This window comes from Eucyclogobius newberryi, unplaced genomic scaffold (genome assembly GCF_026437365.1).
Source record: "Eucyclogobius newberryi isolate DKJ021-1_F unplaced genomic scaffold, fEucNew1.0.hap1 SCAF_7, whole genome shotgun sequence".
NCBI classification, from domain to species: domain Eukaryota; kingdom Metazoa; phylum Chordata; class Actinopteri; order Gobiiformes; family Gobiidae; genus Eucyclogobius; species Eucyclogobius newberryi.
Window position 1 is genome coordinate 3813546 of NW_027316389.1, and position 14901 is coordinate 3828446.

The following is a 14901-nucleotide window of genomic DNA, read 5'->3' on the forward strand; positions in this document are numbered from 1 at the left end:
CAAACACACACTATCAACACCACAAACACACCATCAACACCACAAACACACCATCAACACCACAAACACCATCAACACCAAAAACACACACTATCAACACCACAAACACACCATCAACACCACAAACACACCATCAACACCACAAACACACCATCAACACCACAAACACCATCAACACCACACACGTCAACACCACAAACACACCATCAACACCACAGACACACCATCAACACCACAGACACACCATCAACACCACAAACACCATCAACACCACAAACACACACCATCAACACCACAAACACACCATCAACACCACAAACACCATCAACACCACAAACACCATCAACACCACAAACACACCATCAACACCACAAACACACCATCAACACCACAAACACACCATCAACACCACAAACACACCATCAACACCACAAACACCATCAACACCACAAACACACCATCAACACCACAAACACACCATCAACACCACACACACCATCAACACCACAAACACACCATCACACCACAAACACACCATCAACACCACACACACACACACACCATCAACACCACAAACATATCATCAACACCACAAACACACACCATCAAACACACCAACACACCATCAACACCACAAACACACCATCAACACCACAAACCATCAACACCACACACCATCAACACCACAAACACCACACACGTCAACACCACAAACACACCATCAACACCACAGACACCATCAACACCACAAACACACACTATCAACACCACAAACACACCATCAACACCACAAACACACCATCAACACCACAAACACCATCAACACCAAAAACACACACTATCAACACCACAAACACACCATCAACACCACAAACACACCATCAACACCACAAACACACCATCAACACCACAAACACCATCAACACCACAAACACACCATCAACACCACACACACCATCAACACCACAAACACACCATCACACCACAAACACACCATCAACACCATCAACACCACAAACACACCATCAACACCACACACACACACCATCAACACCACAAACACACCATCAACACCACAAACACACCATCACACCACAAACACACCATCAACACCATCAACACCAAAAACACACACTATCAACACCACAAACACACCATCAACACCACAAACACACCATCAACACCACAAACACACCATCAACACCACAAACACCATCAACACCACAAACACACCATCAACACCACACACACACACACCATCAATGCCACAAACACACCATCAACACCACAAACACACCATCAAACACACCAACAACAACACACACACGCACACACACACACCATCAACAACACACACACACACACATACCATCAACAACACACACACACACACACACCATCAACAACAACACACGCACGCACACACAGTAACACAAAGACCCCATAACCATGAGGCCTCACCTTGAGTTTGTGGCACTGCTGCTGCAGGTTCTTCATCTTCTCCTGGTCTGAAGAAGATGAAGCTGAAGTCTTTTTCAAGCTCTCGTTCTCCTTCTGAACTCGCTCCACCACCTTCTTCATCAAACCCATGGTCTTCTCCAGCTCCGGCACCGTTTTCCCGCTCGAACCCGACTGACCGGCAAAAGAACCAGAACCGGCAAAAGAACCGGCAAAAGAACCCAAAGAAGAACGGAAAGAGATGTTTTTTACTGGTCATAAACGGTCAGAAGAGCAGAACAATGATTGGTGATTGGTGGAAATAAACGGAGCCACGTGATTGGTGGAACTAAACGGAGCCACGTGATTGGTGGAACTAAACGGAGCCACGTGATTGGTGGAACTAAACGGAGCCACGTGATTGGTGGAACTAAACGGAGCCACGTGATTGGTGGAACTAAACGGAGCCACGTGATTGGTGGAACTAAACGGAGCCACGTGATTGGTGGAACTAAACGGAGCCACGTGATTGGTGGAACTAAACGGAGCCACGTGATTGGTGGAACTGAATGGAGCCACGTGATTGGTGGAACTGAACGGTGGAACTCACTCCTCGGATGTGGGACAGTTTCTTCTCGGCTTCGGCCTTGTCCTTCTTCAGAGCGCTGCACATTTCCTTCAGGTCTGAAACCTGATCCTGCAACACGTTATTCTCATTATTCTATGACATTATTACACAATTACAACTGCATCATGCCTCTGTGAGGCTGTCGAGTACGGCGAGACATTCATCACATGAAGTTGATTTAAATGAATGACAAATTAGACACAAATGCTGAATTAAACTATTGCAAGTGTAAAACTAAATCCACACAAATGGGGATTTGTGCTTCTGGTTTCTGTGGGTTTCAGGGGATTTGTGCTTCTGGTTTCTGTGGGTTTCAGGGGGATTTGTGCTTCTGGTTTCTGTGGGTTTCAGGGGATTTGTGCTTCTGGTTTCTGTGGGTTTCAGGGGGATTTGTGCTTCTGGTTTCTGTGGGTTTCAGGGGATTTGTGCTTCTGGTTTCTGTGGGTTTCAGGGGGATTTGTGCTTCTGGTTTCTGTGGGTTTCAGGGGATTTGTGCTTCTGGTTTCTGTGGGTTTCAGGGGATTTGTGCTTCTGGTTTCTGTGGGTTTCAGGGGGATTTGTGCTTCTGGTTTCTGTGGGTTTCAGGGGGATTTGTGCTTCTGGTTTCTGTGGGTTTCAGGGGGATTTGTGCTTCTGGTTTCTGTGGGTTTCAGGGGGATTTGTGCTTCTGGTTTCTGTGGGTTTCAGGGGGATTTGTGCTTCTGGTTTCTGTGGGTTTCAGGGGGATTTGTGCTTCTGGTTTCTGTGGGTTTCAAGGGGATTTGTGCTTCTGGTTTCTGTGGGTTTCAGGGGGATTTGTGCTTCTGGTTTCTGTGGGTTTCAGGGGGATTTGTGCTTCTGGTTTCTGTGGGTTTCAGGGGATTTGTGCTTCTGGTTTCTGTGGGTTTCAGGGGATTTGTGCTTCTGGTTTCTGTGGGTTTCAGGGGATTTGTGCTTCTGGTTTCTGTGGGTTTCAGGGGATTTGTGCTTCTGGTTTCTGTGGGTTTCAGGGGATTTGTGCTTCTGGTTTCTGTGGGTTTCAGGGGGATTTGAGCTTCTGGTTTCTGTGGGTTTCAGGGGATTTGTGCTTCTGGTTTCTGTGGGTTTCAGGGGATTTGTGCTTCTGGTTTCTGTGGGTTTCAGGGGATTTGTGCTTCTGGTTTCTGTGGGTTTCAGGGGATTTGAGCTTCTGGTTTCTGTGGGTTTCAGGGGATTTGTGCTTCTGGTTTCTGTGGGTTTCAGGGGGATTTGTGCTTCTGGTTTCTGTGGGTTTCAGGGGATTTGTGCTTCTGGTTTCTGTGGGTTTCAGGGGGATTTGTGCTTCTGGTTTCTGTGGGTTTCAGGGGGATTTGTGCTTCTGGTTTCTGTGGGTTTCTCGTACTTTGAGCCGAGGCAGGTCTTTGTTGCTCTGCTCCAGCTGGAACCTCAGCTCCAGGTTTTCAGACGCCAGTTTCAGGTTCTCTTTGTGCACGTCGTGGTCTCTCTGGGAGGGCGTGGCCGTGCCGCGCCCGGACGTCTGAAGAAGAGATAAACACACAGACGTTAAAGCGTGGAGGGTCTGCTGCCCGTCTCCATGGAGATGCTAGTCTGCCTCGCATCAGGACGTCTTTAGAATCAACAGAGGAACGACACAAACGTTCTAAACCTTCATTTTTACGAGTTGTGTTTAATTCTGCAAATATGAAATGCTCAGAATAAAAATGTTTGTTGGATGTAAAATAAGTCACAGGTAGAGCATGACGTCACAGGTAGAACATGACGTCACAGGTAGAGCATGACGTCACAGGTAGAGCATGACGTCACAGGTAGAGCATGACGTCACAGGTAGAGCATGACGTCACAGGTAGAGCATGACGTCACAGGTAGAGCATGACGTCACAGGTAGAGCATGACGTCACAGGTAGAGCATGACGTCACAGGTAGAGCATGACGTCACAGGTAGAGCATGACGTCACAGGTAGAGCATGACGTCACAGGTAGAACATGACGTCACAGGTAGAACATGACGTCACAGGTAGAACATGACGTCACAGGTAGAACATGACGTCACAGGTAGAACATGACGTCACAGGTAGAGCATGACGTCACAGGTAGAACATGACGTCACAGGTAGAACATGACGTCACAGGTAGAACATGACATCACAGGTAGAACATGACGTCACAGGTCAGGACTTTATCAAACTGTGAATGAAGCTGAACGTGTTCTAGACGAGTTTGTGACGAGGAACAGAGCGAGAACAGAGCGAGAAGGGAGAGGAAAGACATTCAGCAAACGTGTTTTAGCTCAGTCACGCCCTCTTCAGGACACACATGGACACAGCTGTGGGTTCAACGTTAGGTCCCACCTCCAAGAAGAAACGAGAGAAACTAATACATATTTAAAACAAATGAGCAGAAACAACAGATGTAATAATTTGCACGTGTAATTTGAAAACGAGATTGTTGTTGATGAAGGCCTGACCGAGCGCTTTTTTATTTAAATAAGCCACGTTTAAAATAAATAAATGCTTTTTGACGCCAACGTGTCGGAGTGCCTCGTTTTGTGTCCGTTTATTTCAGCTTTGACAATCAAATTCTATATTCTAATCCACGCAAAGAGTTTAAACGTTCCACTCTATCCTGAGCGAAAACGGCGTCATCCTCAAAAGATCTCGTTTTGAGGATGACGCCGTATTTCCATGTTGGCGTCACCACGAGCCGACACGACATTATTACGTTTTACTCAATCTGGAGCAAAGCGTCTTCTTGAACACGATCCCTGACGAATAAACCGAGATACCGCGATATCGACACTCCTGCGATATCGACACTCCTGCGATATCGACACTCCTGCGATATCGACACTCCTGCGATATCGACACTCCTGCGATATCGACACTCCCGCGGCTTGGCGACACCTTCAGAACTCGGCGTTAAGAGGGAAGGACGACTCACGGGGAACTACAAAGCCACTACTCGCTGTCCCGTCTCAGTTCTACCACATCTGTACCTTAGAACGTCCGACACCTCGTCTGCCGCGGCGTCTCCTCTCGCTCTCCTCCTTCTCTTTCTCCACGTCGTCTTTCTGCAACTCTTCTAAACCTTCTTCTCGATCGGCGGTTCCTCGAGAGTCGTCCGGGGCTTCTTCTTGTTTGAACTTCTCCTTCGTCTCCTTCGCTTTCTCGCTCACTTTGCCGCAGCCGCCGTCGTCTTCTCCTCCCTCCTTCTCTCCCTCCTTTCTCGCGTCTGCTTTCTCTTCTAAACCGTCTTCTCGATCGGCGGTTCCTCGAGAGTCGTCCGGCGCTTCTTCATCTTCTTGTTTGAACTTCTCCTTCGTCTCCTTCGCTTTCTCGCTCACTTCGCCGCCGTCGTCTTCTCGCGCAGCTCCCTCGTTCGACGCGAATTCATCTTCACAGATTTCTCCCACTTTTTCCGCTCCTTCTGAATCCATAATCACGCCCGAACCATTTTTCTTCTCGTTTTCTGCCTGTAGATCTTCTTCTTCTTCACGCATTTCGCCGGACGTTCGTTGGCGTTTCTCCTGCTCCGTCGTTCCGCAGACGTCGTTGCGGTCCTCCACATCCAAACTTGTTCTTCTTTGGTCCTTTTCTTCTGCCGGCGCCCCCTCTCTGTCGGGGGAGTCGGAGCAGACGCCTCGGCCTTCGTCGCGGACGTCGTCTCGTTTTCGCACTTCGTCGCCGAGGTCGAACGTGTCGGAGCAGAGTTTGCGAAGCGTTTTGGGAGAGGAGCGTCTCTCTTTGAAACTTTTGGGCTTTTGATGAGGAAACGGGAAAGAGGCAGTGAAAGAAGGAAAGAAAAAGAGTTAAGAAAGAAAGTTAGAAAACACGAGAAGAACGCCGCAAAGAGTGGAAAGAACAAGTGTTCAAACCATTTTTGATGAATCTGAACGATCTTACAAAGAAAACACAAGGAAATAAATGAACGAAGGGGGAAAAATCCAAGCTATCGTACTCCTTTAAGACTTTTGTGAGTTCTAATCCATTTCACACTCTGCAGTTCGGTCTAATAAAGCCTACGACTCATTCAGGACGTCGCAAATGTCCCGCGCCGACACCCAAAGACCTGCAGGTGTCGCTGTTCTCGCTCAGAAGCGTGTGGCAGAGCTCCAGGAGAAGCTCGTCCCACATCTGGATGGTCACGAGAACGTTCTGAGGACCCACGGGACAAACGCTGTGGAGCTCGTGAGGCCCGTAACGTCACAGTCACACGGTCCGGGGCGTCGCCGCTTCACGACCAGGACGACGACTGGACTGTGAGGCGCTGGTTTGACCCGGATCGGTCACAAAAAAACCTCCGACGCGGAAAGAGCGGGACATCCCGGTTCTCATGAGGGACGACACGATGTCACGAGAGAAAACATCGATTATGATTTAACAGTGACGGTTCTAATGTTCTGTCATTCTCGTGGTCTGATGTGTGACTGTCCCGACTTTATGAAAGACAATATGAAGTTAAACGTGACAAAAACAGCCAGATGTAATACAGTTCTTTATATTTAAGTCTATTTTAAGCTGTTTATTGAACAAAAAACACTTACATTTGCTTCTAAAATAGTCACGATTGTTCTTTTTTGGTTCTTATGATTATATTGTGACTCGAACAATCCCGATTAATAGATAAACCGAAAAGTATGGTGTCAGTGGGTGTCGGTTGGTGTCGGTTGGTGTCGGTTGGTGTCGGTTGGTGTCGGTTGGTGTCCGTTGCTTTCACACAGGGTCAGATCGGGTGGGATTTTCCCCCTTGAATAAAATGTTAAAACTGCATTTCACGCTGGCCTGAATCATTATAATAAATGGTCTGTATTTGAGCCGTGGTGTGTCCGGTCAGCGTCTCACCGAGGGCCTGGACACGGAGTCTTTGAGCTGCGTCTCTAAACTCTGGACTCTTTCCTCCAGCGTCCGGTTCCTCAGGGTCAGAGCGTCCATGGCCTCGTCCCGCGGTAACGCCTGCTGCTCTCTGAGGACGACAACAATCACATCTTTAACGCTCACGACACGGGCGACATTCACATCTTTAACGCTCACGACACGGGCGACATTCACATCTTTAACGCTCACGACACGGGCGACATTCACATCTTTAACGCTCACGACACGGGCGACATTCACATCTTTAACGCTCACGACACGGGCGACATTCACATCTTTAACGCTCACGACACGGGCGACATTCACATCTTTAACGCTCACGACACGGGCGACATTCACATCTTTAACGCTCACGACACGGGCGACATTCACATCTTTAACGCTCACGACACGGGCGACATTCACATCTTTAACTCTGATGAATCCAAGTCTGAGTTCTGGAAATGAAGTGAAAATCATGAATGACGTGTTTGAGTCTTTTAAACTAAAAACATGTGCTTTGTTCAAATCGTTACGTCCAAATGTGTTTCTAAAATGACAAAATAAAACTGAAGCTGGAGTAAATGTTCGAGAATGTGTTTCCAGCCCATTGTACAGTCCAAGTGAGAAGCACTTTTGTCCCGCAGAGTTCACACGAGGACGTTTCCTGGTTTAGTCTTGGTTTAGTCCTGGTTTAAACCTGGTTTGGACCCGGTTTATTCCTAGTTTAGTCCTGGTTTAGTCCGTGTTTAGTCCTGCTTAAGTCCTGGTTTAGACCTGGTTTAGTCCTGGTTTAGTCCTGGTTTAGTCCTGGTTTAGTCCTGGTTTAGTCCTGCTTAAGTCCTGGTTTAGACCTGGTTTAGTCCTGGTTTAGTCCTGGTTTAGTCCTGGTTTAGTCCTGGTTTAGTCCTGGTTTAGACCTGGTTTAGACCTGGTTTAGTCCTGGTTTAGTCCTGGTTTAGTCCTGCAGAGTTCACTCCAGGACACGTTCTCTTCTTATCAGACGAGTCCTGGTTCGACCCGTTCTCCAGCTCCAAAAGCAACAGACGAGTCTTTATTCTCATGACTTCAAATGATTAAACGACAGTGAACATTGACTCCACGTCCCGGTGCAATCAGAGCAGATACTAATGTTTGAGTTTTAAAAATGATATCAATGTCTGCAATTAGACTTCTGCAGTTTGTGATGGTCATTTATGAAGCATCATTTGTCTTTATGTTTGAAACAAATCCAATATGTTTAAAATGAGGATAAGAACTGAGCGTTTACCAGAAGATCCAGTCCAGAGTCTCATTCTGCTGACTCCTCCTCCTCTTCCTCGCTCCTTCATTCTCGGAGTATTCGGTCACATAACTGCAGTACTGTCTCTGTACCTGATGTTGTCGATCCGTCTCTCCAACTCGCGGTTCTTCTCCTTCAGCTCCTGCAGCTCGGTCTCCACCTCCTCTGATCGAACGCCCACCACATGGTCCACGGTCACACCTCGAGCCTTCAGCTTCTTCAGCAAAGCCACTTTCTCCTGCTCCAGCCTGACACACGCACAGAAACGCAAGAAGAAACTAAATACTAGAGCCGCAAGCGGCAATGATCGGCCCTCGCCACACCGTCGCCACACCGCCGCCACGCCGCGAGAGGAGGGGGCGCTAACGCGCCCTAATTGTCCTTTTATTACATCTACTGCTGAATCTGTGACGCTGTCACATCTTCTCCCCTTTGTTTTACCATCAAAAAGACATTTTATTTAGAATTATTGGCAAAGAGACTCTTAGAATACAAATTTTGATAACTTTTGATGGTCCTGAAGATGAGTCTCACCAAATTACACGTTAATAGGGCTAACGCCCTAGGAGGGCGTAAAAGTATAAAGTGTAGCATGTTCACATTTCAGAGATCTGGCGATTTCCCTATTGGAATAACATGGGAGGTTTCTGTCATCGCTACGGCTACGACGTAACAAATATGACATGGGTCTCATTGACTTTTTTTTATCAGGATGCCAACATTGAATTTTGTGCCAAATTTTGTAAAATATTGCAAAACTAAACATTCTACACTGTATATAAAATGTTATTTCACTCTGTAGGGGGCGCTGTCACGCCGAAATTAATTTATTTCACTTCAAGTAGGTTTAGGGCCAAATTTCATGATTCTACGATCAGATTTTTTTTGGCCATATCCTATCTCTCGATGAAATTTTTGGACATTTGGGGGCGCTGAAGCGCCAATTTTTTAAATTATAGAAAAGGAAGAAAGCCAGAAATTTTTGGGACGTTTCGTCAATTTTCGATGGGTGAAAAATAGGGGGGTTGGTCCCGAGAAGATGAAAGAAAGAAAGAAGAATATTCCGATGTGAAAACAATGTTTCCCATTTTTCAAATATCATAAACTATACATTTTCAGCGCTCGCGCTTTCCTACCTCATGGTGTGGGTCCCTGGTCACTGACGGGTACTTTCGTTAATTTAATCTCCGCCCACTTTGTGTTTTTGGCCCTCTATACAGTAATAATGTTCAATTTTTGCATTACATGCTTATATGCACGGAACATGCAAGAGATGGGGAACGTATTCGTGAGCTACTTAGCGCAAACGAGTGCTTTATATGGGCTCGGTCTCCACCACCTCCTTAACATGTTAAGCACACGTTTAGTGCGCACTTTTGCGCGGGCTTCGCCCGTTTACAACCGGAATGTTCCATTTTCCTACTACTAATTAGTCTGCACGGGGCGAGCATGAGTGAAGGAGTTAGTGAGTGTTTGGAAGTGGGCGAGCGCTTTGCGCTCGATTTCGTGTGCACTTTCACAGTCGTGCTTCGCACGGCCTTACGGAACTAATAGGCCTCTCGCCAGCTTGTGGCGCTCAGGCCGAATAATATCATAAACTCTTCTCACAAGTCGACAACGTGACGAGAGTTGAACTTTTGTGTTTCTTGCACCGCTCCATCAGACGTTCTAACCAGGATTCAACAAACTAGAGTTAATGAAGCTAATATTCAGGGTGACCAGACCCGGGGTAGTCCCAGTTCTGAGCCCTTTGTCCCATGTCCCAAAACCACTGATTTGTCCCAGTTTTATACCAGACATGTCCCAGTTGTCCCCGTTTTTTTGACGACTTTTATCCACAAAAAGGGAATTTATTGTCGTTTCTTTGGCCAAAATAGACTAAATCTGGTTTAAGAATAACACAAAAATACACTCAGTTCCATCGATACAAGTCTCAGATTACACACTGGGCCATGAATCGACACGAGTGCATCAAAATGTACCTTTTTACAAAAAAAAGTCGGGACTTTTTACCATTTCTGGTGGTCACCCTAAGCGTAGCACGTGTCCTTTAAGTTGTCACGTTGTACGATTTTATCTGTAAAAGACGCTTTATACGTGAAGTTTACTGACTGCAGAGTATCGTCTGTGCAGAACATGCAGGAGCTTCAAACCACGACTGACGGACGCGGCGGCGCTCTGAACGGGAGTGACTGCCCTCTAGTGGAGAAGCACAGACCTGCAGCGCCCTCTAGTGGAGAAGCACATACCTGCAGCGCCCTCTAGTGGAGAAGCACAGACCTGCAGCGCCCTCTAGTGGAGAAGCACATACCTGCAGCGCCCTCTAGTGGAGAAGCACAGACCTGCAGCGCCCTCTAGTGGAGAAGCACATACCTGCAGCGCCCTCTAGTGGAGAAGCACAGACCTGCAGCGCCCTCTAGTGGAGAAGCACAGACCTGCAGTAGAGATCCTTCAGCGTGCTCAGCTGTTTGCTCAGGGACTCGCTCTCTCGTTCCTTCTCCTTTAACGAGGCTTTGACCTTCTCCAGTTTGAGCTGCCACTTCTTCCCTTCGTCCCAGCGGATTAGCTCCTCTTTGGCCTGACACACAAACACACCAAATATTGAATAATCACAGCAAAAATGGTACAAACCGCCATCGAAAAAGTCACGAATTCAGACCTTTCCCGCGTCGTCTTTGACCGGTTTAGCTTCTCTTTTGTCCAGATCCGACTCCAGCTTCCGGATTTTCTTCTGCAGATTTTCCGTAGTTTGACCTTTAACCTCGGCTTCGGGCTGATTCTACACAAACAAACAAACATTGTTTTGATTTCATATCTGAAATCTGAGCCGCTCCAAACATAACAAATGTCTTCTAAATCATTAAAATCCAATTTGAATTATACTTTTAATCATTAAGCCGACCTCAGCGATCTCACAAAGATATTTAGTATTTCCTGGTTTGTGTGTGTGAGGGGCGTGGCTAAAGCTAGCGTATGTGAGGGGCGTGGCTAAAGCTAGTTTGCATGAGGGGCGTGGCTAAAGCTAGTGTGCATGAGGGGCGTGTCTAAACCTAGTGTGTGTGAGGGGCGTGGCTAAAGCTAGTGTGCATGAGGGGCGTGGCTAAAGCTAGTGTGCATGAGGGGCGTGGCTAAAGCTAGTGTGCGTGAGGGGCGTGGCTAAAGCTAGTGTGCATGAGGGGCGTGGCTAAAGCTAGTGTGCATGAGGGGCGTGGCTAAAGCTAGTGTGCGTGAGGGGCGTGGCTAAAGCTAGTGTGTGTGAGGGGCGTGGCTAAAGCTAGTGTGTGTGAGGGGCGTGGCTAAAGCTAGTGTGTGTGAGGGCGTGGCTAAAGCTAGTGTGTGTGAGGGCGTGGCTAAAGCTAGCGTGCACAGGAACAGTTTTGCCTCATTTCTTTGACTTCTCTGCATGTGAGGGGCGTGGCTAAAGCCTCGACGCCGCGTTTGACCCGCTTTTTATGAGGTGGAAAGTGGAAACGTGGCTTTTTGTGTCGGGGCCACCTCCCATGACCCACCATGTTGTTGTTGTTGTTGTTGTTGTTTACCTGCAGAGCGTTGCTGAGTCGCTTGACCTGTTGCTTTAACTCCTTGGCCTCCTTCTCCTTCTCCTCTCGCTCCTTCTCCAGTCGCCTCAGACCTTTCTGGCTCCTCTGCACTTCCTGGTTCAGACGTTCCACTTCCTCCTTCAGGCTGGACTCTCGGCCTCGTGAACATCTCAGATTGTCCTTCAGCAGCTGCAGCTCCTCGTGAAGATCCTGCACCTGCGACTGCACCAGAGGAGGGTGAAACGAGAGCTGGAGGTCGCGGGGGTCATGTCCGGGCGGTTCTGGACGTACCTGGAGGTCTTTGGTGTGGCGGTTGACCAGCTGCTGGACGTTCAGACCCTGTTCTCTCTGAGCAGCTGCAGAAATCACCTGTTGTTCTGCTGCAGAGGTCAGCTCCGCCCTCAGCTCCAGCAGCGCTTTGCTCAGCCCCTGCAGGAGACACCCCACGGGTTTAAACGGGAGGGATAAGGGGAGCCCAGGAGCCCCAGAGGCACCAGGAGCCCCAGAGCCCAGGAGCCCCAGAGGCACCAGGAGCCCCAGAGGCCAGGAGCCCCAGGAGCCCCAGGAGCCCAATGCAGAGGCTCTTAACAACCTTTTCCCATAGAAGTGTGACAAGTGTGGCCTAAACACTGTCACTGAGCTACAGTCACACCAAGCTACAGTCGCACCGAGCTACAGCTACAGTCGCACCGAGCTACAGTCACACTGAGCTACAGTCACACTGAGCTACAGTCGCACTGAGCTACAGTCGCACTGAGCTACAGTCGTCACCTTGAGCGGTTTGTCCTTCTGAGAGAGCTACAGTCACACTGAGCTACAGTCGCACTGAGCTACAGTCGCACTGAGCTACAGTCACACTGAGCTACAGTCACACTGAGCTACAGTCACACTGAGCTACAGTCGTCACCTTGAGCGGTTTGTCCTTCTGAGAGAGCTACAGTCGCACCGAGCTACAGTCACACTGAGCAACAGTCACACTGAGCTACAGTCGTCACCTTGAGCTGTTTGTCCTTCTGAGTGAGCTGCGCCTTGAGCCGCTCCACCAGGCTCTTCAGGCTGTTGCTAGGAGACCGAGTGTTGGCCTTTTTCTGGACCTGGAGCTCGGTCCGGACTTGGTCCAGGTCCAGCTCCGTCTGTGTCATGTGACTCCTCTGTTCTTCGATCTCATTGGTCAGAGCTTTCAGCTGCGCCGCGTAATGCTCCTCCTGCCTGGAGCCAGACACAGGACAATTATGAACTTTAAACTTTACAATCACATATTTACCCTAAATAATAAAATAAGTCACCTGTCCCTGAGGTCCTCACCTGTGCCTGAGGTCCTCACCTGTGCCTGAGGTCCTCACCTGTCCCTGAGGTCCTCACCTGTGCCTGAGGCCCTCACCTGTGCCTGAGGTCCTCACCTGTCCCTGAAGTCCTCACCTGTCCCTGAGGTCCTCACCTGTGCCTGAGGCCCTCACCTGTGCCTGAGGTCCTCACCTGTCCCTGAAGTCCTCACCTGTCCCTGAGGTCCTCACCTGTGCCTGAGGTCCTCACCTGTCCCTGAAATCCTCACCTGTGCCTGAGGTCCTCACCTGTCCTCACCTGTCCCTGAGGTCCTCACCTGTGCCTGAAGTCCTCACCTGTGGCTGAGGTCCTCACCTGTGCCTGAGGTCCTCACCTGTCCTCACCTGTCCCCGAGGTCCTCACCTGTGCCTGAAGTCCTCACCTGTGGCTGAGGTCCTCACCTGTGGCTGAGGTCCTCACCTGTGCTTGAGGTCCTCACCTGTGCCTGAGATCCTCACCTGTGCCTGAGGTCCTCACCTGTCCTCACCTGTGCCTGAGGTCCTCACCTGTGCTTGAGGTCCTCACCTGTGCCTGAGATCCTCACCTGTGCCTGAGGTCCTCACCTGTCCTCACCTGTGCCTGAGGTCCTCACCTGTGCTTGAGGTCCTCACCTGTGCCTGAGATCCTCACCTGTGCCTGAGGTCCTCACCTGTGCTTGAGGTTCTCACCTGTGGCTGAGATCCTCACCTGTGCCTGAGGCCCTCACCTGTGCCTGAGGCCCTCACCTGTGCCTGAGGCCCTCACCTGTGCTTGAGGTCCTCACCTGTGCCTGAGATCCTCACCTGTGCCTGAGATCCTCACCTGTGCCTGAGGTCCTCACCTGTGCCTGAGGTCCTCACCTGTGGCTGAGATCCTCACCTGTGCCTGAGGCCCTCACCTGTGGCTGAGATCCTCACCTGTGCCTGAGGTCCTCACCTGTGCCTGAGGTCCTCACCTGTGCCTGAGGTCCTCACCTGTGCTTGAGGTCCTCCATCTTCTCCCTCTGGCTCTTCAGCTCCCTCTGCGCTCGCTCCAGCTCCTCAGACTTGAGCCGGAGCTTCTGGGAGAGCGAGGTCAGGCTGAGGTCCTGCTCCGTCACCGTCTGCTCCAGTTCAGCCAAACGCTCCAGATGTTTGAGGCCCGGAGCTTTGAAGGCTGGCTTCTTCATCAGCTCCTGACCGCCACAAACAACACAACAACACAAACAACACAAACAACACGTGAAAAGAACGTAAAGATGACTCTATTCACCTGAAAAATGTCCCATATGTGTTTTATTTGTGTGTTTTGTGTTTGTACCAAAGCGTTGTGTTTGAACTGGTCCAGAGAACTCTCCGTCTGAGAGTCCAGTTTGTGGTGAAGGGCCCGGAGCTCCTCCCGGTGCCTCCTCATCAGCTCCTCCTGCTCCTGCCACAAACAGAACGTGTTCATCTTCATCAAGTGCGGTCCACGGCCGACGCCCTTCTGCGGCGGTCCGGGGTCGTAAAGGTCACTCACAAAGTACTCGCTGCCTTCTGAGCTCATTATATTAGTGAGAAAAGAGGCGAGAACATAAATCAGATGTTTTGCCTCGTCCCTCGTGAAACTCAGAGCTCCAGTTTTTGATGATGTTTTATCCGAAAACCAAATTGTCCTGGGACTAATTGACCTTCTCAGCTTTGACGCAGCAGTGAGATCGTAGTTGTACCTGTCGCGCCCGCCCCGGCTGCGTCTGGTCCGTACCTGCCGCGCCCGCCCCGGCTGCGTCTGGTCCGTACCTGCCGCGCCCGCCCCGGCTGCGTCTGGTTCGTACCTGCCGCGCCCGCCCCGGCTGCGTCTGGTTCGTACCTGCCGCGCCCGCCCCGGCTGCATCTGGTTCGTATCTGCCGCGCCCGCCCCGGCTGCA

General features: G+C 49.7%; 1 protein-coding gene across 1 annotated transcript in view; it reads right to left on the reverse strand.

Annotated features, from left to right (window-relative positions):
- Window positions 1–14901, reverse strand: part of cep290 (centrosomal protein 290) — a 119492-nt gene that overhangs the window by 15739 nt on the left and 88852 nt on the right. The window contains exons 35-46 of the mRNA XM_072435548.1: window positions 14316–14423; window positions 13991–14190; window positions 12710–12923; window positions 12006–12143; window positions 11715–11936; window positions 10835–10954; window positions 10611–10753; window positions 8268–8423; window positions 6882–7002; window positions 3426–3560; window positions 2048–2134; window positions 1462–1632 (exon numbers count right to left, since the gene is read on the reverse strand). Of these exons, the coding sequence (XP_072291649.1) occupies window positions 1462–1632; window positions 2048–2134; window positions 3426–3560; window positions 6882–7002; window positions 8268–8423; window positions 10611–10753; window positions 10835–10954; window positions 11715–11936; window positions 12006–12143; window positions 12710–12923; window positions 13991–14190; window positions 14316–14423 (1815 nt within the window). The remainder of the gene's footprint in view (window positions 1–1461; window positions 1633–2047; window positions 2135–3425; window positions 3561–6881; window positions 7003–8267; window positions 8424–10610; window positions 10754–10834; window positions 10955–11714; window positions 11937–12005; window positions 12144–12709; window positions 12924–13990; window positions 14191–14315; window positions 14424–14901) is intronic.